The sequence below is a fragment of the Sinocyclocheilus grahami genome, unplaced genomic scaffold, assembly GCF_001515645.1.
Source record: "Sinocyclocheilus grahami isolate Dianchi unplaced genomic scaffold, SAMN03320097.WGS_v1.1 scaffold418.1, whole genome shotgun sequence".
In the NCBI taxonomy this organism is placed as follows: domain Eukaryota; kingdom Metazoa; phylum Chordata; class Actinopteri; order Cypriniformes; family Cyprinidae; genus Sinocyclocheilus; species Sinocyclocheilus grahami.
Window position 1 is genome coordinate 440510 of NW_015505597.1, and position 22040 is coordinate 462549.

At 37.7% G+C, this 22040-nt stretch overlaps 1 protein-coding gene across 1 annotated transcript in view; it reads left to right on the forward strand.

Annotated features, from left to right (window-relative positions):
• Positions 1 to 22040, forward strand: part of LOC107551199 (triple functional domain protein-like) — a 168195-nt gene that overhangs the window by 133425 nt on the left and 12730 nt on the right. Inside the window, exons 36-44 of the mRNA XM_016232740.1 lie at positions 14387 to 14670; positions 15617 to 15787; positions 15987 to 16112; positions 17782 to 17811; positions 17936 to 17986; positions 18433 to 18510; positions 18912 to 19103; positions 19194 to 19374; positions 21110 to 21729. Coding sequence (XP_016088226.1) covers positions 14387 to 14670; positions 15617 to 15787; positions 15987 to 16112; positions 17782 to 17811; positions 17936 to 17986; positions 18433 to 18510; positions 18912 to 19103; positions 19194 to 19374; positions 21110 to 21729 — 1733 coding nt within the window. The remainder of the gene's footprint in view (positions 1 to 14386; positions 14671 to 15616; positions 15788 to 15986; positions 16113 to 17781; positions 17812 to 17935; positions 17987 to 18432; positions 18511 to 18911; positions 19104 to 19193; positions 19375 to 21109; positions 21730 to 22040) is intronic.

Consider the following 22040-nt stretch of genomic DNA (forward strand, 5'->3'; position numbering starts at 1 on the left):
TATCTATCTATCTATCTGTCTGTCTGTCTGTCTGTCTGTCTATCTATCTATCTGTCTATCTGTCTGTCTGTCTGTCTATAAAAGAGATTATCAATGAAAAGCTTGTAAAGTTATATAAAAGTCATATCGAAACTAATGATGTTGATATGTTTTGTAACTACTGAGTTAAAAGGACACCTACCTGTCATTTATGTCCATTATATGACATCATTACAAGTAGACAAGCACCTTTCCTTTGGCAGAGGTCATGGGAAATGTCAAACAGCCGGTTCTCTTACAGCAAGGACAATCTGTATTTATAGAATGTGAAATAGGAACCATCATAACTCACGATGGCCAGTGTATTCAACCTCTTCAAATTGCTGCCCAGACTATTTTGTTCACTGAAACGCTCAAGGTATATTTAAGGCAGCTGCTGTGTTGCAACGTGTCCAGAGGGGCTGAAAGAAATCAAACTTTTAGGCTACCATGAGTAGGGCTGGGTATAGAGTTCAATACTTTTTAGGCACCGACCAAAATGCCTCGATACCATTGAGTATCGAAAAACGTCTCGTCGTTCGGGACCAAATTTCGATACCTAAGGGGTTAATCTCATCAGCGTCAGTGAACCAATAAGTCTGCAGCACTAGCCGATGTGTTCGACTATAAGAGGCGCGACACAGATCGATCAGTGTTTGACATCCGCGAGAGCAATTCGAAAGCGCATGGAGCAGTCTGCTCTAGAGCTGTGCAATTTGGGGGAAAATATCAAATTGCAAATGTTTTTTTTTTTTTGCAAGAAATGCGGACGCCAGTTGATTTTCTATTTTAAATTTGCAAAGTCAAGCTTCAGCTCAATATTGTCCGCCGCGTGGGGCAGAGAGGAGCGAGTATGAGAAGCATTCACAGACACAGGCTGTGTGTGCGCTCTTCTGACTTGGGAAACAATAAAATGTGTAAGATAACGTTCACGTACTAACAAAAACATCTTAAGAATGTATCTTTTATTCTCCAGTAATGAAAACAGAACCGATAAGGGAGCTTTTGATATCCGCTGTGACGCAGCTCTTGCAAATTACCTTTTTTGTTAGTTGTCTGTCATTTCGAAGCTTAAGTTGCATACGTTTTTCTTTAGTTTTAATTTGCCTGACTATCGATCTTACCCAGTAGACGCCATAATCCCACTCTGTCTCTCTCCCGCCCCACTTTCTGTTTTTATTTTTATTTTTTTTTAATGGGGGGTGTTTACGCAGTTGGCTAGAGCAGTGCTGATTGGGGAAAACGGAGGTACGCTCACTCTTGCACAGGGCAAGTAAGACTGCAACTCAAGGCTGGCAGTCATGCATATGCTCTGGAACAGAGTAATATCGCATCCACATCGCAGGATTTGCGATTAGCAAATCTCAACGTCTCAAATCGCGATTTCGATTAATCGCACAACCCTAGTCTGCTCTCTTTGGCTCTCGTGGTACTGTAATACACAGATCGGTCTGCACAGTCAGTCCGCGTCAAGTCGAACACACCTACTAGTTTACACCAGTTACACTCAGAGATGTGGCGCACACGTGAGGCTGTAGTGTGAATGCGTCCCAGCCCCCTTAGATGTAAGGCTACATTTACACTGGTGCGTTTGTGTTTTAAAATGAAAACGATCCTCGTCATACTGGCGTTTCCATTGCGTTTCAAGCCGGCTTTTCACTATCTCCGACAAACGACAGACCATTCATTTGCAATGGAGAGTAGCGTGGGAGCTGGGTGGAGTTCTGATCATATGCAGATGTCCGTTCATACTACACGACCGAAAGCGCGTGTTATGTGACCATTCATGCAAACTGTAGCATCATGATACATAAGACAATAAATACGATTTATATTCCGCTTTTACTCAAACCTCACTTTAAACCACTATCGAGTGTTTGTAATAACTTCCGATTGCCGTCTAATGTGTGTTTTGGCCATGTAATGTTGCTGAAATTAAATATGTTATTACCTCAGAGCAGCGATCATGGAAGAGAGAACACAGACAGACAGCGCTGGAAGCTGCTAATGCTCATCAGTAAATCAGTGGAAAATAAATAGAAATCATGATTCTGTCTGAGCTATGCGTTTTAAAACGAACACGCACTAGCGTAAATTTATGTTCTGTGAATAAACATTGTGTTTCAGGTCTTTAGTCGTCATGGTTTCATATCTGTTTGATCAACAGACATAGTAGATGATGACTTGTAATAGAGGTGTATGTTTGAGCTCGAGTCAGATCCGAGTCACGCAAAAGAAAATGAACCAACGTAACCACAACTGTCTATTATCTGTATAATTATATATTATAATTATAATATGGAATATCTTATTGGGAGAGTTTACCTGACCAGCAGAAGTTCAAAGACAGAATTCTATAGATGGCTGTGCACCTGTTTCTCTGACGCATAAGGTCTATAGGCTACATTGATCATTTTTAAATCTGTCAATATTGGATGAGGGTTGGCCAATACTGTATATTTTATTGTGTACTCTTGTTTTCTGCCAGTACAAGGCAGAACTATTCCGAATGTAACAATAGCAGAGATGTGTTTTATATAAAAAAAGGGAAGGACACCACAAATAGAAAGCAATCATAACAATCAAAATTGGAAAGTCTTGGATCTTTAGTTATGTGGGTCAAATTAGGATAAATATGTATTTGTTAATCTTTTATAAGCAGGGCTGGGCATAGAGTTCAATACTTTTTAGGCACCGACCAAAATGCCTCGATACCATTGAGTATCGAAAAACGTCTCGTCGTTCGGGACCAAATTTCGATACCTAAGGGGTTAATCTCATCAGCGTCAGTGAACCAATAAGTCTGCAGCACTAGCCGATGTGTTCGACTATAAGAGGCGCGACACAGATCGATCAGTGTTTGACATCCGCGAGAGCAATTCGAAAGCGCATGGAGCAGTCTGCTCTAGAGCTGTGCAATTTGGGGGAAAATATCAAATTGCAAATGTTTTTTTTTTTTTGACAGATATTGCGATCGCAAGTTGATTTGCTATTTTAAATTTGCAAAGTCAAGCTTCAGCTCAATATTGTCAATAATGTGCAGCACAGTATGGGTATCATTACCCTACCATCACAGAAATTCTTATCGTTTCCATTAAACCATTACAAAATTCCTTTTTGTTTTGGGCATTATTCCAATAGGAAGTACTGTTGTTCTATTGGTTGCCATCTGCCAGATTACATCCCACCAATAGAATCCATCAAATAGACACCATTATAGTTTACATTAAAACCAATACAATTCCCATTATAACCCTGAAATCCATAAAATGTTTTATTGTGTTTTGGGAGGGGTTCTATTGTTTGTTTGTTTTCAGCAGGCAAGATTATAATGGTATAACTACTTTTACAGAATTAATTTAATTACTGAATTTCACAAAAAATATTTGTTTATTTTCTATAAATAAAGAACTGTATTTCTTAAGTCAATTATTAAAGTATTAGATGTGTTACATAGGCTGATTTATTCATTTTAAGTATTTGGGATTTTAAGAACAAGTGGGAAATGTGCTGAATGTTTCATTTCATCCAAGTGAGATTAGCAAGCAGTTAGACTGAATTTACATTCGTTTTAAACGCGGAGCCAGGTGCGAGTCAACACAGGTTGCGTGCGTGCGTCAAGCCTCATCCATACTGCCAGATGCACTCGTGGAGACTTGCGGAGCCAGGTGCGAGTATAAACGAGCATTATGAGACAGGCTGCGTGAGTGCGGCAAGCATGAACCGTGACGCGGGATTCCCGCCGCGTGGGGCAGAGAGGAGCGAGTATGAGAAGCATTCACAGACACAGGCTGTGTGTGCGCTCTTCTGACTTGGGAAACAATAAAATGTGTAAGATAACGTTCACGTACTAACAAAACATCTAAGAATGTATCTTTTATTCTCCAGTAATGAAAACAGAACCGATAAGGGAGCTTTTGATATCCGCTGTGACGCAGCTCTTGCAAATTACCTTTTTTGTTAGTTGTCTGTCATTTCGAAGCTTAAGTTGCATACGTTTTTCTTTAGTTTTAATTTGCCTGACTATCGATCTTACCCAGTAGACGCCATAATCCCACTCTGTCTCTCTCCCGCCCCACTTTCTGTTTTTATTTTTATTTTTTTTTAATGGGGGGTGTTTACGCAGTTGGCTAGAGCAGTGCTGATTGGGGAAAACGGAGGTACGCTCACTCTTGCACAGGGCAAGTAAGACTGCAACTCAAGGCTGGCAGTCATGCATATGCTCTGGAACAGAGTAATATCGCATCCACATCGCAGGATTTGCGATTAGCAAATCTCAACGTCTCAAATCGCGATTTCGATTAATCGCACAACCCTAGTCTGCTCTCTTTGGCTCTCGTGGTACTGTAATACACAGATCGGTCTGCACAGTCAGTCCGCGTCAAGTCGAACACACCTACTAGTTTACACCAGTTACACTCAGAGATGTGGCGCACACGTGAGGCTGTAGTGTGAATGCGTCCCAGCCCCCTTAGATGTAAGGCTACATTTACACTGGTGCGTTTGTGTTTTAAAATGAAAACGATCCTCGTCATACTGGCGTTTCCATTGCGTTTCAAGCCGGCTTTTCACTATCTCCGACAAACGACAGACCATTCATTTGCAATGGAGAGTAGCGTGGGAGCTGGGTGGAGTTCTGATCATATGCAGATGTCCGTTCATACTACACGACCGAAAGCGCGTGTTATGTGACCATTCATGCAAACTGTAGCATCATGATACATAAGACAATAAATACGATTTATATTCCGCTTTTACTCAAACCTCACTTTAAACCACTATCGAGTGTTTGTAATAACTTCCGATTGCCGTCTAATGTGTGTTTTGGCCATGTAATGTTGCTGAAATTAAATATGTTATTACCTCAGAGCAGCGATCATGGAAGAGAGAACACAGACAGACAGCGCTGGAAGCTGCTAATGCTCATCAGTAAATCAGTGGAAAATAAATAGAAATCATGATTCTGTCTGAGCTATGCGTTTTAAAACGAACACGCACTAGCGTAAATGTAACTGATGTGTAAACTGAAGACTATTTGAGCCTTATTAAAACTATTTGCACTGATTTATTGTGTTGGTTACATTTTGTTCCTTTGTGCAGTGGCTCAAGAGATGAGTCTTTGAGTTTGTATAGCTGAAAAATAAAACCAAAGTTTTTTTTTTTTTTTTAAGATAATGTAGTCTTGTTCAAATTGATTTCAGAAAAAAGTATCGTTCAGGAACCAGTATCGAAGTCAAGGTATCGGTATTGATATCGAAATTTTTTGAACGATACCCAGCCCTAACCATGAGACCAGAGCAGTAGAATGCTGATTAGTTCTGGCATAAGCAGTTACGGATCTGCGTATGTGTGTGTGTGTATGTATAGCAAAGGAAGCAGTTCGACTGGCCACAGACCAGCTACTGTTAAGCAGCCAAAGACACTTAAACAGGGAGATCTTTGTAGCCATCCGCCCCGGTGCAGCCTGTAAGAGAGGCAGCCATTTGTGTAGGTGATATAGAGGCAGTTGTTTGTGTAGTTTACTTGATTTTCATGCTGTGACCTGATATTGGCCAAGCCTGCCAGTCGTACTGTACACTTTAAAACTGTCATTTACGGCTGAGATGTATTATTACTGTGTTCCCAATGAAAAATGCTGAAAATGTTCGAACAGGTCAAAGCTTGACTGATGTTGTTTTGCTGAATGCCATCATCCACATGGCATTTTTAGAAATCTTCACATAAAAGAATATAAACAATCTGTAATGCCCTTATTTTCAAAAGGGGTTTGTGAATCTTACAAAGCCAACCTGTCAAGAATCATATCATATTTCTCCCTGAAATCAGGTAAAACTGTAATCAGAGACCTCAGTCTTGAAAACCGGAGGGAATTTATAAAAAAAATACGTGATTTCCTGGGAAAGTCGTTGAAATTAATAGTAAAAAAAAAAGCTTGCAAAAGTGACAGTGCAACTATATAAAATAAAAGTGTATAAATTGATATACAGTAAAAGGTAAATGTGACCCTGGAGCACAAAACCAGTCATAAGTAGCACGGGTATATTTGTAGCAATAGCCAACAATACATTGTATGGGTCAAAATTATGGATTTTTCTTTTATGCCAAAACTCATGTGGATATTAAGTAATGTTGCATAAATATATTTTGTAAACTTCGTAGCAATAGCCAACAAAAACTTAATTTTTTAATATGCATTGCTAAGAACTTCATTTGGACAAATTTAAAGGTGATTTTCTCAATATTTAGATTTTTTTGCACCCTCAGATTCCAGATTTTCAAATAGTTTTATGTCAGCCAAATATTGTCCTATTCTAAGAAACCATACATCAATGGGAAGCTTATTTATTCAGCTTTCAGATGAGGTATAAATCTCAATTTCAATTTTGACCCTTATCTTTTGTGGTCCAGGGTAACAACAAATGTAATGAGAATCTGGACTAAAATTTGGGGGCAAGATGAAAAAGCTAAATATATTAAATATGACCTGCTTATATTTTTTGTGAGCTTCCGCCAATTAGAAAACTGCTACAAAAGCTGAAACTGCCTAATTTCGAGAAGACTTTAACTCTGACTCTTTCAGAATCACATCTTTCATATTAAAGAACTGTAGCTTACACCTCTTTCCTCTCTTTGAGTCTTCTCATCCGGTTTTCCCTTCCTCCCTCTCTCTCATTCTGAGCATAACATAGTCACAGCTGTGCATGAAACACCAAACCTCCCTCTCTCTCCATCCCCCTTCCTCTCTCCCTCCCTTTCTTTCATAGTCCATCACTCTCCTCTCAGCATTATGTGGTAAAATCCTTTCAGTTTAGAGGAGTTGGTGTAGTTTGCCTCCTCTGTCCGGATTGCTTCTTGGTATGGCACATGGAATACACTCATTTTTATCAGTCAGGCCACTTTTTCACATGGGTTCAGCTTCAGGACGCTCAGAGAACTGCAAGTATTGGCTGCTGGATTTGGGTATGTGCCTCACAGGACAACAACACTGTCAGGACTAAATACAGTAGTCGTAACTCAGCTTAATATAGTGTGGTTTGTTTATTTAAGAGGATTCAGGAATGAAGCATAGGGTATGTTGATATGCAGATGTATAAATCATATTCAGAGTTTATATTAAGATTCACAAGAGGTGCTTTTAATGCACTACTACAGAGACTACATGGAGAAGTTTTTTTTTTGTTTTTTTTATTCAAATTTGATGTAATTTTATTCTATTTATTGATCAGCAATTTTCATTACTCGTGGCATCTAAAAATGAAAAAGCTTGGTCAGAATTTAGCAGAACATTTTATTTTGCTCCTGTGTCTATTTTGTGTTTATAGACATTTTATAGATGTTCAGGTGTCTATAGAATGTTATTCATATTAATTTAGTTACTACACTTTCACTTTAGTGAACATTTTCTACAGGCATTGTTTTTGAGGCGACATAAGCATTTACAAGTTGTCTCTGTCTGCTTTTTATGTTTGCAGAGCCAAAGTGAATAGATTAATGACATGACATTACTTTGATCTATTAATTTATTTAAACATACATTAAAAGTGCAATTCTTTATGTTCTTTATGATGATCTACTTCTGAATTAAAATTCATTTTGATATTTTATATGCTCATACGCCATAAAGTCAGAAATGTCAGGTAGATAGAACTGTTCTGATTTAATAATGAATAAAAAATCATTCTTATTAAAACAGTTATTATTTTTTAAGTTTTGAGGCGACATAAGCATTTACAAGTTGTCTCTGTCTGCTTTTTATGTTTGCAGAGCCAAAGTGAATAGATTAATGACATGACATTACTTTGATCTATTAATTTATTTAAACATACATTAAAAGTGCAATTCTTTATGTTCTTTATGATGATCTACTTCTGAATTAAAATTCATTTTGATATTTTATATGCTCATAAGCCATAAAGTCAGAAATGTCAGGTAGATAGAACTGTTCTGATTTAATAATGAATAAAAAATCATTCTTATTAAAACACATTATTACCTAGATAATCATGCATTTTATAATTAAATTAAAATATGTATTTATATTTATAAAATATTTGAATATACCACAGATCCTCCGGACTTTGTGTCAAGGACAACAAGTTTCTTAAAATGTGTTTGACTTTTTTGTGACAAGGCAAAATTTGTTGAGTTTGTAATGTGCTGTGACATTTTCTGAAAACTGACTGAATAGTTCATGAATTTAATAAAATAAATAAATAAAATAAAATATTATTTTCCTTAAAAAATATATACATGTAAAAATGTTTTTGAAAAGAATTATTAAAATGTGCAATACTCTGATGTTTTCAATGGGTTATTACTTTTACTTCATTAAAACACATATAATATTTTTCAAATGTAAACTTTTCTTGAAAATATTATTAAAGGTTTTTTTTTACCTTATGAAATCAAAATGAATACAACGAGTACATTTATATAACTTGGCACATGTTTTAAATCATGTTTCCTATTTTTATTGTTAACATGTTTGTTTTGTCATTGACCCAAATAGCATAGGAATAGGAATTTATAATGGTGTTTATATTTAGCTTTTGTTCACAGACTGATTGATTTAGATGTTATGTTGGTGATTACATGTTCTGGGTCAGGGCTGTGCTTTGTATACAGTCTGGGAAGTCTCTGTACCCCTGATAAAGGTAAAAAAAAAAATATTGTGAAACCTATGCATGTGTTTGTGAGCGAGTCTTCATTATTAATTCAGACATAAGAGGCTCTCAGTGAAACAGAATAGATGATTACGCTTATTCGAAAGCATCAAAACATTAGAGGTTCTAACAAATGAAACTCTTTCTAAATATTACCCCTCAGTGCTTGAAGCCTTGAAGTGAGAGATTCAAAGTATGAGAAAGCATAATTTTATCACACCTCAAGCATGTGATATCACACCCCTTCCTAATTAATGAATGTTACCTCAGTTGGGACCATAGACTGTATAAAAACATGGACTTAGTGTAGGGGTGTGCGATATTGACAAAAAAGAATATCTCGATATTTTCTGGGATTTTATCGATAACGATAATTAGACGATATTTTGCCGAGTGTGTTATTGTGCTGGTACCTTAAGGACTGCCGAAGACAGCTGACTCCTAATGTTTTTAATATTCTTCATATTCTGTGTGGTGGTCAGTTCATACTGATAGAAATTAATCTTTTCCAATAAGTTTAAACTGATTTTTACATTTTATGGGCATTTTTACCTTTATAAAGCCATTTTTTCTAAAAGTGTCCATTATCTTTTGAGTCAAATTCTTACATTTAATCAGGGAATTAGAATAATAAGACATTTGGGCTGTTACCAAGCAAATGAAATCAACACAGAAGCTGCATCTGAAGGGGCATTTAGATGTATTTACACACATGTATTTTGTGTCTCACAATGCAAGACATGAATGCATTTAACCTGCAATTACAAATGCATAAATAATGATTTGATATATTAAACATAAAATGTTGAATACTGATATTTGAAATGATTTAAAACATGAAAAAAATCTAAAAATAAAAAGCCGAAATGTGAAATTAAAACCGCCAGTAGGTGGCAGCAAGTCACTGTTAATAAGTGAGTCATTGCGATTGAACCGAATCATTTAAACGGTTGATTCATTCAAGAACGTAACACCGTCATGTTGCTCAGAGACACAAAACAGCACTGTGGCTGTATTCGGAATGATATTTGTTGGCGAAATAGAGCAAAAACAAGCAATATGGTGTCTAAAACGTAAGTCTCTTAATTAACTTATTGTTTATTGAATTCAATGTCACATTTGTAATCATGGTAATTTTTGGAGAAAAACGGCACTCTTCGTGTGAAATTGAATAACTATATGAAGTGGTATAAATATATAAATTTTCTGCCACTATGTCTTGAATTTGTGATCATTCTAAATTAATTTTAATAGATTGAATCATGCAGTGAAAGAACGCACTCTAAATGCTCACACGCACTTGACTTGCTCTAGACTTCACGTAATGTATGCGTGCGCTCTGTAGGGATGTTTTGAATGGTTTTTGCAGAATACTCGATAATGTCAAATCGCACATCGTTAAAACAACAATTACGATATTATTGCAGATGATATATATCACACACCCCTAATGTAGTGTCCGTGATGTCACACGTAGGGTTCCGAAGAGAGTTTTTGAAGCTCAAAAGTGGGCTGAGGCGGCCGTCACTATCTTGGCAGTGCATCACCGCGCGTCACTCCCGGATAATCGAAGATGGGCAAAGAGGCGGGAGCTGGTTGTTGAAACCACGCCCACCTAGCTCGATGGTGGTGACAGCAGCGGCAATCCACCTGTCACTCAAGTGGCCACGCTCTTAATTATGCAGAACTTTAAGGCTTAATATAATTTAAACGGATGAGTTATAAAAAAAATTCACCCCCCTCACAGTTGTCATGAAGGGCAAAATTAGCTATATAGACCAAAATCATTTTTTGAACCAGGCTGTAAACATGTTTTTTTCTGCTGTAAAGTTGGGCATTTTAACATGGGGAGTCAATTTAACATTGACTCCCTTTTGCAGCCAGCCTCTAGCGACCAGTTGACGAATTACAGTTTAAGTCACTTCCTTGTTGGCTTCACGAGAAAGAGCGGGAGGTTGCCGCTTGGTTGGGACGGAAAGTGTTTTCTGTAATATTTCAAATCAGTTTATATATGATTTATATCTGGTGTAATGTACAAATTACTGTAAGGTTCATATGAGGGGACAGTCGGGCAAATACTGTTCAGAGTGTCCAACACAGGGCTCATTTCTGTGTCGCTGAAGGCTCGGTTTGTTCAGGTGTGAATTTAACGACAGTGCAGGAGGAATGAATTTGTAACACTACTGCAAACACACACCACATTCATCACTGATATATCTAGTAACAGCACCCAAAAACCATATTCAATTATCATAAACTTTTCCAGTTAGAGAAATTTCAGAAATATTCTGTTGTGGACATTGCAAAAAGTGTTAAACTGGCTAATTTATGGTTTCTGTCCTGCTATGAAGATTGTAAAAAAGACAGTAACAAAAAACACACACACTTGTTAAATCGTTTGCCTTGTGTCAGTGTGGCTAAACACAAATTTCTGCTGTTAACCAGAGTTCATTTTGTTTGTCTGTTACTCAGATATTGCTTGTTTTAGATAAACCTGTCCAGAAAATGCATAAGAATGCATAAAAAACAAAAACTAACTATGACTGGTCACTATCCTTGTCCATCTTGATTGGGTACACTGTAAAAAATGACCGTGAATTTAACGGTAAAAGACTGTAAAAATGCTAGAGTAAAAAAAGCTGTTAAATGGTTAACGGTAAATTCCCCTACTATATACGGTGAAAAACTGTATTGGACATTACATGTATTGGACATAATTTTACGGTAGTATACCGTTTTTGGAAGTGAAAAAGACCGTATAATTTACAGTGAATAACCGTAAATTGACATTCCCAGAATTCCCTGCGTTACTTTTCAAATTTGATGTTTTTTTGTTGAAATAACTATGTTTCTTCTTAGTTTTTTCTTATCAGTTTTGTATATTAGGGTTGTGTTGTGTGTTACACCTAATGTTGTTAAATTAATGTTAATGAGTTAATGAAATTACGGTATTTAACTGTAAATTTAAGTTAAAACCGTAAAACCTAAAACGTTGCTACCTTATTTTTTTACGGTAAAATTCCGGCAACCACAGCTGCCGTTTTTTTACCATAAATTTTACGGATTTTTTTTTACAGTGTAGTTCTTGGGCAGAATGAGCTACAGTAAGCGTTTATTCAATTCCTTTGTGAATCAGTTTAAATATGTTTAAAGTGACTCATTTACGGACATCAATAGTAATATTATTTCATTGCTGGAATTGATCTGTTCATCTCTTTGTTCATTTCTTTGTTGTGTTGAGTTTGTTTACCAGAAGTGTAGCTATGTGTGTGTGTATTTTTGGCAAATACACCGAGTGTGAACTATGACAGATGTGTCACACTTGGGTCATCTACTTCAATATACTGCCCAGAGTGAGCATTCTCAGACAGCTGAGAATTCATATATACAACATAAGAAAGATTTATATACTATATTTATATAGTGACAGTCAATAAAGATCTATTTATTAGCTCTTGATTTTTCCACTCCTCCCGTGAAGACCATTCATCAGAAGCCTTTTTCTGCAGTAGACTGACGAGAATATCTTATGCAAGCTTTATGTAAGGACATATTCTCTTAGGAGCGGAGCGAAGTCTTTTAAGAGGGTTTTGCAGTTTCAGTTTTGAAGAGGGCTGAAAACAGAAACCTCTCTGAAGTGAAAAGTAGAGCTGCGATTTGCATCACTATAGAGTCACCTCGTGGTGAGAAAAGCACGCTAACACACTTCTCCACAAACCCCAGAATAATTTGCATCAGATAGCATCTGTCAGATTTGACTTTTCAGATATGCTTGATATCATTTTAGTTATATACACTCTAAAAACAAAAAGGTTCTTCAGCGGTTCTTTGGAGTGGTTAAGGTGCTATATAGCACCACTACCGTATAAAGAACCTATAAAAGCCCCTGTATGGTTCTTCAGCGGTTCTTTGGAGTCGATGAGGTGCTATATAGCACCACTACCGTAAAACCTGTAAGCCCCTGTATAGTTCTTTAAAGGTTCTTTAACTCTCTCTTAAGGCCCGTTCACACCAAGCACCAAGCGTTGTCTTTATAGTTATCGTTCTTGGTGTGAACGGGGCTTTAGTCTCTTAGTTTAGTTGGGGAAAGGATTAAAACAACATTAAAATGCAGTCTATTTCTTGAAGATATAATTTTTTTTTTGCCCCCAAGGCCCCCGTAAGGAAATATTCCAGGGCCTCCACATGAGACCTTTGACCTCAGAAAAAAAGGACCTCTCCACAAACAGCAACACCAACTTCACACATTACTAACCAGTTAGACTTTATTTCTGGAGTATCTAAAACAGAAGTTCTTTATTGAGAATTAAGGTTTAGATGTTTGTTTGTTTTTTTCAACTTACCATTTTGGTGAATAGTGTTTGCTTTAGTAGCCTCTTGACCCTTGACTTTAATTTTAAGTTAAAATAAGTTTCTCTTTGGCTGTTGCAATAGTGTTTATAAAGCACATATGTGATGGCAAGGAACTTATGGTAAAATAATTTCATGCGTCTGAGTCTCTGGTCTGCATTTTATCAAAATCTATAGTTCTTTTATGAGTTTTATTTTATTGCAGTTCTACGATACTATGTGACAATGTGAGAAAATTGTATAAAATACTTTTAGAATTATGGGTTATAAAGAGGTTTCAATTCTGTCACTCATAGACATGAAGAATCTCAGCAATGGTGACAAAATATTCTGATAATTTTGATATGATCACAAAACAGGGCAGTAAGAAGTCACAAAATACTAAGACAATGCAGCTGCATAATTTATTAATGTGGCAATGCATGCTGGGAGCCATGGATGAGTTATGATTGGTGCACCATTGTTGAGAAAAAGTGCTATATGGCACCGCTTATGGTTCTGCATGGCACCATTTGACAAAAGTAAAAATAAAAATAGGTAAAAATAGGTGCTAAATAGCACTAAAAGTGGTTCCATATGATTACAAGCCAAAGAACCGCTTTTAGTGCTATATAGCACCATTTTTTTAGTGTATAATACGTTTATTATATAGTTATAACACAGTGAACTGTGCTGCAGTGATATTGCAATCATTCTGTTTTGAGAAATGGCTTTGTACAGTGGCCCCAAAAATATTTGAACACTTAAAACCAGATATAAAAATATTTGTATCTCTTTGTGTTATATAAAAAAAAATTGAAACAAATGGCAAATAAATAAATCATGATATTAATAATGGGCGTAATAATAATAATGCAAGGACACTTTTTTAAGCAAAACCTTTTACAAAAAGAAAGTTTGTCAATTAAAAAAAAAAAAAGGTATCTGTGATGTGTTGATAGGATTGTTCAAAATTCGGAAATTTAACTTTCTGTATATCACTTCAACTGCCATGCAAAAATAATTCTGAAAAGTTAAGTTATCTCTAAAAAAAAAGGACACCATTTCTATGGTGGTGCAACTTGGCCTTTTATACATGCGATTCATGTGTATTGTTTGTTTATTTACAAACAGAATATTATTTTTATATTATGTTATTAATTACACTTTATAATGTATGATACCATGTTGTTGATGAATTCTTGACATTTGATTAACTGGCAGATTATTGATTAGTTGTTGATTAATGATTTGTATGACAGCTATGAACTCATGCCTGTTGTTTTCAGCTGTTCTATAAAATCAAAATACTGAGGCCCAGCAAGACACGTAAACACCACTTTTCTCTCTTTCTCTCTCTCCCTCTTTCTTTGAAGACACGCTCTCAGTCTCCAGTAATGACGGAGGACTTTCGGGCAGTGCCACGCTGCAGCCGGGTCATTTGCAGAGCTCTCCTGGACCCAAACGGCCCGGAAATACTCTGCGCAAGTGGCTGACCAGCCCTGTCAGACGGCTCAGCAGTGGTAAAGCAGACGGCCATGTGAAGAAACTTGCACACAAGCACAAGAAGAGTCGAGATGTCCGCAAGAACGCAGACGCCGGCTCACAGAAAGACTCAGATGACAGTGCCGCCACACCACAAGATGAGACCATAGAGGAGGTTGGTGACCAGAAAACAATACAGTAACACCCATTTTGGTTTAACACACACAGATTTTTTTCAGGTTTATTAGCATGATTTATGCAGTCAGTTAAAAACATTTCTGCAGTGAATTGTATTTCTGTCATGACAAATCTCGGAGGGAATGGCATGGTAATGTACATGACAATGTTAATGTATTTGGTCTTGGTGGAATAGATCTGCCACGCTGCTGCTGTGGCAGAGCAAGAACCGAGACTTGCTACTGCCAATACATCCACAACATGCTGCTGTGAGCATGTAAGAAATATTGCTGCTGCAAATATAACATACATGAAATAACCATGTATATCGTACATGAATCGCCTCGTAGCAGATCTATACAGGTGGAGCTGGGGAAGGCAGAGGGTTTCTGAAGCAAGCTGCAACTGCTACTGCAAGCACTAGTCATATATTTGAATGTTGAGCAGCGAGCTCATTGGCTACCGATACTGGAGAGAACCAATCAGCTGTGACATGTGATAATGATGTCATTAGGTCAGATTGAGTTAGACCTATCGGACTGTGCCATCTAGAGTTTCATGCCAGAACTCTGTATATCAATTAATGTATTATGAAATTGTATTTGAGCATATACGCTACTATTCATAGTTTGAAATCAGCTATTTCCAGTTGTGATAATAATAAGAAAAGTTATTTGAGCACCTGATCAGCATATTAAAATGATTTTTGAAGGATCATGTGACACTGAAGGCTGGAGTAATGGCTGCTGGAAATTTAGCTTTGCGATAATATTTTAAAATACAAATAATAAAATTGAAAACAGTTATTTTAAATTGTAATGACATTTCACTTGGGGGGGGTTAAATGACACAGAAAACAAAAAGTAAACTTTAAAACTGCTAAATGAATTTTATGTTAGACAATTGTTTATCTCTCTTTATTTCTTCCTCTCTGTTTCTCACAGAGGATGAGAAATGAGGGACTGAGCAGTGGCACTCTGTCTAAGTCGTCCTCCTCAGGGATGCAGAGCTGTGGTGAGGAGGAAGGGGAGGAAGGGCCTGACTCGGTTCCACTGCCGCCCCCTATGGCCATCCAACAGCACAGTCTTCTGCATCAGGACTCCCAGGAGGACAAGGTAAATGCCAATCACTAGAATATAACTTTGTGGAAGGATTTTTTTAATCATTATTGATTTGTTTTGAGATTTTATTACTGCTTTAAAAATGCTGATGTAGACTGATTAATAAACATGTTTTCTTAAAGTCAACATGAAATCAAACCCTGTATGCTGTTATAACATATTCCTGGTCTTATTGTGCACATATTCACTTGAGGGCGAACTTGACCTTCAGTGTCCATTGTCCTGGTCAAAAAGACCCACAAAGGCACATGCAAGCACTGTTACAGGGAGAAAACAGTCCTCCACAATCAGTACCTTGCGGATCAAAACTTACCTTATATTTCCTTAGGAACTGTGTTATGAAGAAAAATGTTACATTGTGGACGTAAAATCTGTTGTAAATATTGTTTCATGCTGACTTCATGTTGAGCCCATGATGATAGTTTTGAAGGTCCTCTGATAGGCCTCTCTAACTGCTGTCTGTTTTCTCTTTGTTTCTTAATGTTCTCCAGCATTATGTTGATTTCTGTTCTGCCTCTGTTTTGTCTCAGTTTCCTTATCTCTCTATGTAGTCTTCTCTCCTCCAGCTTTCTCCTCCTCTTTTCTTTTTTTTTTTTTTTGCAGTCATTTTTTCTACTTTTATACCTCATCCTCACTGTATATTGTCCTTCTTGTCCATTCATTTATTTGAATACTCCACATGTCCTCAGTTATGCTGTACCAGAGCTTGTTTATTGAGGCACAGAAACTGATCCTGCTCAGTAGCATTTCTAAAAATGTGAACTTCTGACTGTTATAGACTGAGAAAGCCCTTGACCTTGTCCGTGACCTTTCATGTGCCCCTTAATGGAGTATTCAGGAGTGCGTACCATCACATGCGATGGGCCATGTGTGCACTTACTCTTCACCCAAAACAACCTAAATCTTCCAAACCAAAGTTCCTACTTCCATTCCCCTATATATAATCCCCTAACCACTCCGAAATCAGCCCCTGATTGGCTGATGAATACAGAAACCACACCCATTGCCATATTTGGACTGGAATGTTTCCGCCTTCATTGTAAGAACACCACAATGGTGAGCATCATTGCAGATTCACAAAATAAATAAATATTGAAGTCTTTAGACTTTGTGGTTCATTTTTCAACACTGGATCCAGTACTAATTACTGATTAGTCATTCAACTATGTAACCATAAGCCGAAAAAGATGTCACACCTCTTAAGGGGAGACACTGCAGGCAAAAACAGTTTTTTCATGCACTTGTCAAGTTTGAGATTTTGGGCTTTTTGGTTTTTCATAAAGTGTTTTTTCAGACTAGTGGAAAGAAAACATCCAAAAGACACTGTTAAGTGTTTCTTTTATAGCACTTTATCTATTTGTGTCAATAGATTTCAATTACAATACATATTTTTTAAGGCCATTTTCTCAAAATGAGTTTTTTCTCCTACACTGAGCCATAAATCTCCACTTCAGTAGCATTTACACACACCAAACTTTAAATTTTTATTCCTGTCTATATCCTGAAGGTTTTTACAGAGGGATTTGTTCCTATATAATTTGCTTCATTATATACAACATTTTATTCCCCCCAAAATTTTGAAAATATTGTGTTTTCTGTCCATTCTAAGCATTTTCTGAATTATGGAGTGACAAAAATGAGATACCCAAAATTCCCTCTGTAAAAACGTTTGACTCTAACATGTAAAAAAAATTAAACACGAATTTTGAAACTGACATCATTCAGTGTTTAGATAGAAATGTATGCAAATTAGCGCATATTTAATTAAATAATGACTAATTTGTATATTTAAACCTAACATTTTAAAAACTTGTAATACAAAAAATGTTTGCAATTATCAATGTAATCAATCAGCTAGGTAAGTAAGGCCATAACTATTAGTTTTTTTTTACCCTATTCACCTGCAGTGTCTCGCCTTAATGGACTAGTCCTCATGAAAAAAAAAGACATACATGCCCAAAAAAGGCCTTTAACATGCAAGAGTGCAGCGGATCATGAAATACCAGCTTCTGCTGAAGGTCAGGCAGTGAACTTCCAGTACTACTCACCCATCTTTATGTAAAGAAAAGATGTTGAGAACAGATCATTATCTTTCAACATAAATGAATGTTTCTCGTCATTGTTCTGGTTGCTTTATTTTAGGATTTTTTCAAGTTCTCCAAAAAGGCTGGTTTGGACACTGTAGAATTAGAGGTAAGGGTAATTGTTTAGACATGGGCTAGTATTTAACTTTGACACATAACTCATCCAGCACCATTTATGCTACAAATATAAATGATACCGTACCTCAAATCATACAGCTTGTTAAGGAAAAATGTTGCTATCTGACATTTCTAAACAATCAGTAATCAGTCTGACTTTAAATCAATTTATGCCTCAATTTATGACTAGGAGATTATAAAATATAAATAATATTACAACTGTAACCAGATTCATATCTACAGCCCAGAATATCAGAGAAATGAAGGTGGGAATCTTTGACTTGGGCTATAGTAAACCACATACAGCAGCAACACCATAGTAACCACCCACAACTCCTTTGTATTGTGGTGGCAAATTTTACACAGGCAAGCACCAGTCACATTTTCTTCAGAAAAAATGTAAAAATCTAGTTCTAAACTACATATGCTCTCTCACAGAAAGCAGTAGAGGTGATGTGTGTTGTTCCAAAACGCTGCAATGACATGATGAATGTTGGACGCCTCCAAGGATTTGATGTAAGACGCATTTCTCGTACCTTATTTGCAAAAGTTTGTGAGTGTGTAGGTGGAAAGCTAAAAGCACAGCCATTAACAGTTGTACTGTATGTACAGAAATCAGCAGGAAGTCCTCAAGCTGTTCACAAATGGGTTTTTTTCCCACATCAAAACTAATCAAACCAAATATGACAGTGAATTTTTGTCATTTTGTGAAAAGAGTTTAGATGTCTAACAAAAGCAAATAAAACATTGACCTTGCCTCCAGTTAAAAAATGTGGGAACATCACTGTACAATATTTCAAACTAGCCTGTTCTTGTTGTGAATGTTCTTTTTTTAGTGCAGTTTTGTTTGCACATGCAAGGGAATTTTAACTGTTCTGAGGACTAAGCATTGTTTATTTTGTTATTTCTGCTTTTAGGGTAAAATTGTAGCCCAGGGAAGACTGCTTCTACAGGACACCTTCATGGTCTCTGACCAGGATGGTGGGCTCCTTTCCCGCATGAAAGAGAGGCGTGTCTTTCTCTTCGAGCAGATAGTTATCTTCAGCGAACCTCTGGATAAAAAGAAGGGATTCTCTATGCCGGGCTATCTGTTTAAGAACAGCGTAAAGGTGTGTACCACTGCTGTAGAAAACACTGTGCTCAAGACACAGTATAGCAAGTAAAAACATTTATCTATTGTCTCTATCTCTGCTCTGCAGGTCAGTTGGTTGGGTCTAGAAGAGAGTCCTGACAATGACCCTTGTAAGTTTATTTTGACCTCGCGGTCATCCGCTGGCAGTACAGAGCACTATGTCCTCCATTCCTCCAACCGGGCGGTTTGCCTAGTATGGATCCAGCAGATCAGCAGCATCCTGGAGAACCAGAGAAACTTCCTCAATGGTAACACAATTGTAGGATTTCTTAAAATAAGTTACAAAATGGGAGGTTAGTGGTTAAATATCTGTAAACCAAAATGTAAAAGGTGTAAAGCCCCACAAACTATGAACAACCACCAAGTAATTGGCTTAATCTCCAGTGGGATTGTCCACATAATATGTGTACTATATGTTGCATTACATCAGGAGTGTCCAATCCTGCTTTTAGTGGACCAAAGGTTTAGCTCCAACCTGTCCAAACACACTTGCCTGGATGTTTCTTTTAATACTAAAGACATTGATTAGCTGGTTTAAATGTGTTTAATAAAGATTGGAAAAGAAAAGTGGCCCCCCTGGAGGAGGATAGAACACCCCTGATTTCAATAAAATGCTAAATGACTAATTAATTGTAAGATAATTGTTATGGATTGGGATTTGAAGATAATACTGCAGGAATAGGGCAGCTAAGGTCAACTAGGTTTCCAACGGTCCCACTTTATATTAAGTGTCCCTAATACCTGTGTACTTGCATAGTAACTAGATGTGTACGTAGTATGTAACCACATTGTAAGTACACATTGGTACATAGTATCTACAGCTGTAATATTTCTGTAACTACACACATGTAACAACCCTCAGGATGGTTTGTGTAAGTACAAATGTGTAACAGAACATTGGTAACAACACTTTTTTCACTTCACTAAGTACTTGTGTAACAGGAATTATATAACTACATTTTGTAACAACATGTATAAGAGTAATTGGAACCATTTGATCCAGGGGGTGGAGATGGGTAAGTTTAGGGATATGTAAAGTGGGAGGAGTTGGATCTCAAGTTGGTGGAGTTGGTGCACCACTGTAATACCAGTGTACTTACATGGTAACTCCTCAGGAACTGTCCACTTAATATAAAGTGTAACATTCTGGACACCAACCACAATTTATATGTAAAGCTTAACTTACTGACCGCTGCTGTGTAACATCAGAGTAATTAGATGGTAAATCTAATATAAAGTGTAACACTTTCTTTACCAAAAAGTGCTGTTAGTCCTGTTACACATTTGTACTTTCATTACCAAAAAGTGTTGTTACCAATGTCCTGTTACGCATTGTACTTACACATACCATTCAGTGGGTTGTTACATATGTGTAGTTACACAAACATTAGAGCTGTAGATAATATGTACCAATGTGTACTTACACTGTGGTTACATACTACGTACACATCTAGTTACTATGTAAGTACACAGGAATTAGGGACACAATATAAAGTGGGACCAAACATTTAAACATACTCTTTTGAAAATTCACTTGTAAGCAGGGTTGCCAGGTTTTCACAACAAACCCTGCCAAATTGCTACTCAAAACTAGCCCAACTGCGTTTCGAGGAGGGTCCCCAGGTAAAAATTGTCCTGGGGGGTAAAATACAAATATTTTTGGTGGGGTTTCCCCTGTTAAAATTAGCGTTACAGGGGCTAAATATCATGTTATCGGGGTCGCTTCAACCCGCGGACATGGAAAACCACCTGCGGCAACAGTGTTAAAGTAGCCCAATTCCACAGGAAAACCACAGACTTGGCAGCACAGCTTTTAAGACCATCTAGTCATTCAGACATTCCAGTGACTTTTAAAACATATTTTTCAAAATATGTTGTTCATAGCTTTACTCTTTCACTTTATAATAATGCATACACCTAAAAAATTTATTTTATGACTGGGTTATATTATATAACATCACTTGCCTCTTGTTGTCTTCTCAGCACTGACTTCACCCATTGAATACCAACGGAATCATGTTGGGGCAAGCGGTCTGGGTGGACCCAGCAGCAGTGGACTTCCGGGGGGTAGCAGCAGCTCTGCCATGGTTCCCAGCTGTGGCTCTCGGTCCCGAGCATCCCGAATCCCTCAACCTTCTTCTCGTCTCCCCCAGCCTGTGCAGCACCACCACGCCCCCGCCCCAGATGACCACACTTCAGGTACGTGTCCTTTTCCTGACCAGGACCTAAACGGTGAGGTCCCTAGGATGCGGGTCCTGGAGAGCCCCTTGAAGGAGCTACGCGAGGAAGCCCAATCAGGGACACCCATTCCAAGAGCCACAGTCGCACCCCTGTCCCTAACAAAGCCCCGTCTCAGAGTCCCCTCGCCCATTCTCTCCCCCTTGAACCCTCAGAACTTTGCAGTCCAGAAGGGCTCCCCGTTTTGGGCCTCAATGCCAGTCTCGCCTACTGGCAGGCCTGGCTCTTACACAGAGCAGAGTGACACGTTGAGTCGCAACCAGTGTCAGACTCGCAGGCACTCCACCCACAGTAAGGAGTTGGACCACATCAGTACTTGCTCCTCCACCAGTGAGCAGTCCCTGCATTCCACTCACAGCAATGGGGTAAGAGCCAAACTCTAGCTCCTGGCTTCAGTGAGGCCTAGTCCTGCTTCACCTCCACCTCCGGCTTCATACTAACCCGCTGGGGTATATGTGCGCTGACCTGGAACTAAAAGAGGATTCTCACATGCTTTTGTGGATATTAACTGGCCTGGTTTGACTGTGCTGCTGAGCAACTAACAATGTACACTGTTAACCAGGATAACTCCTTGAGAGTTTCTCAGAAACTCTGTACATCTGTTGACTATTTCTGCTGATACTATCTTCTCTGAACTGGCAGGATGTTCTTTCTCTAACCGCCTGAGAAGACCTAA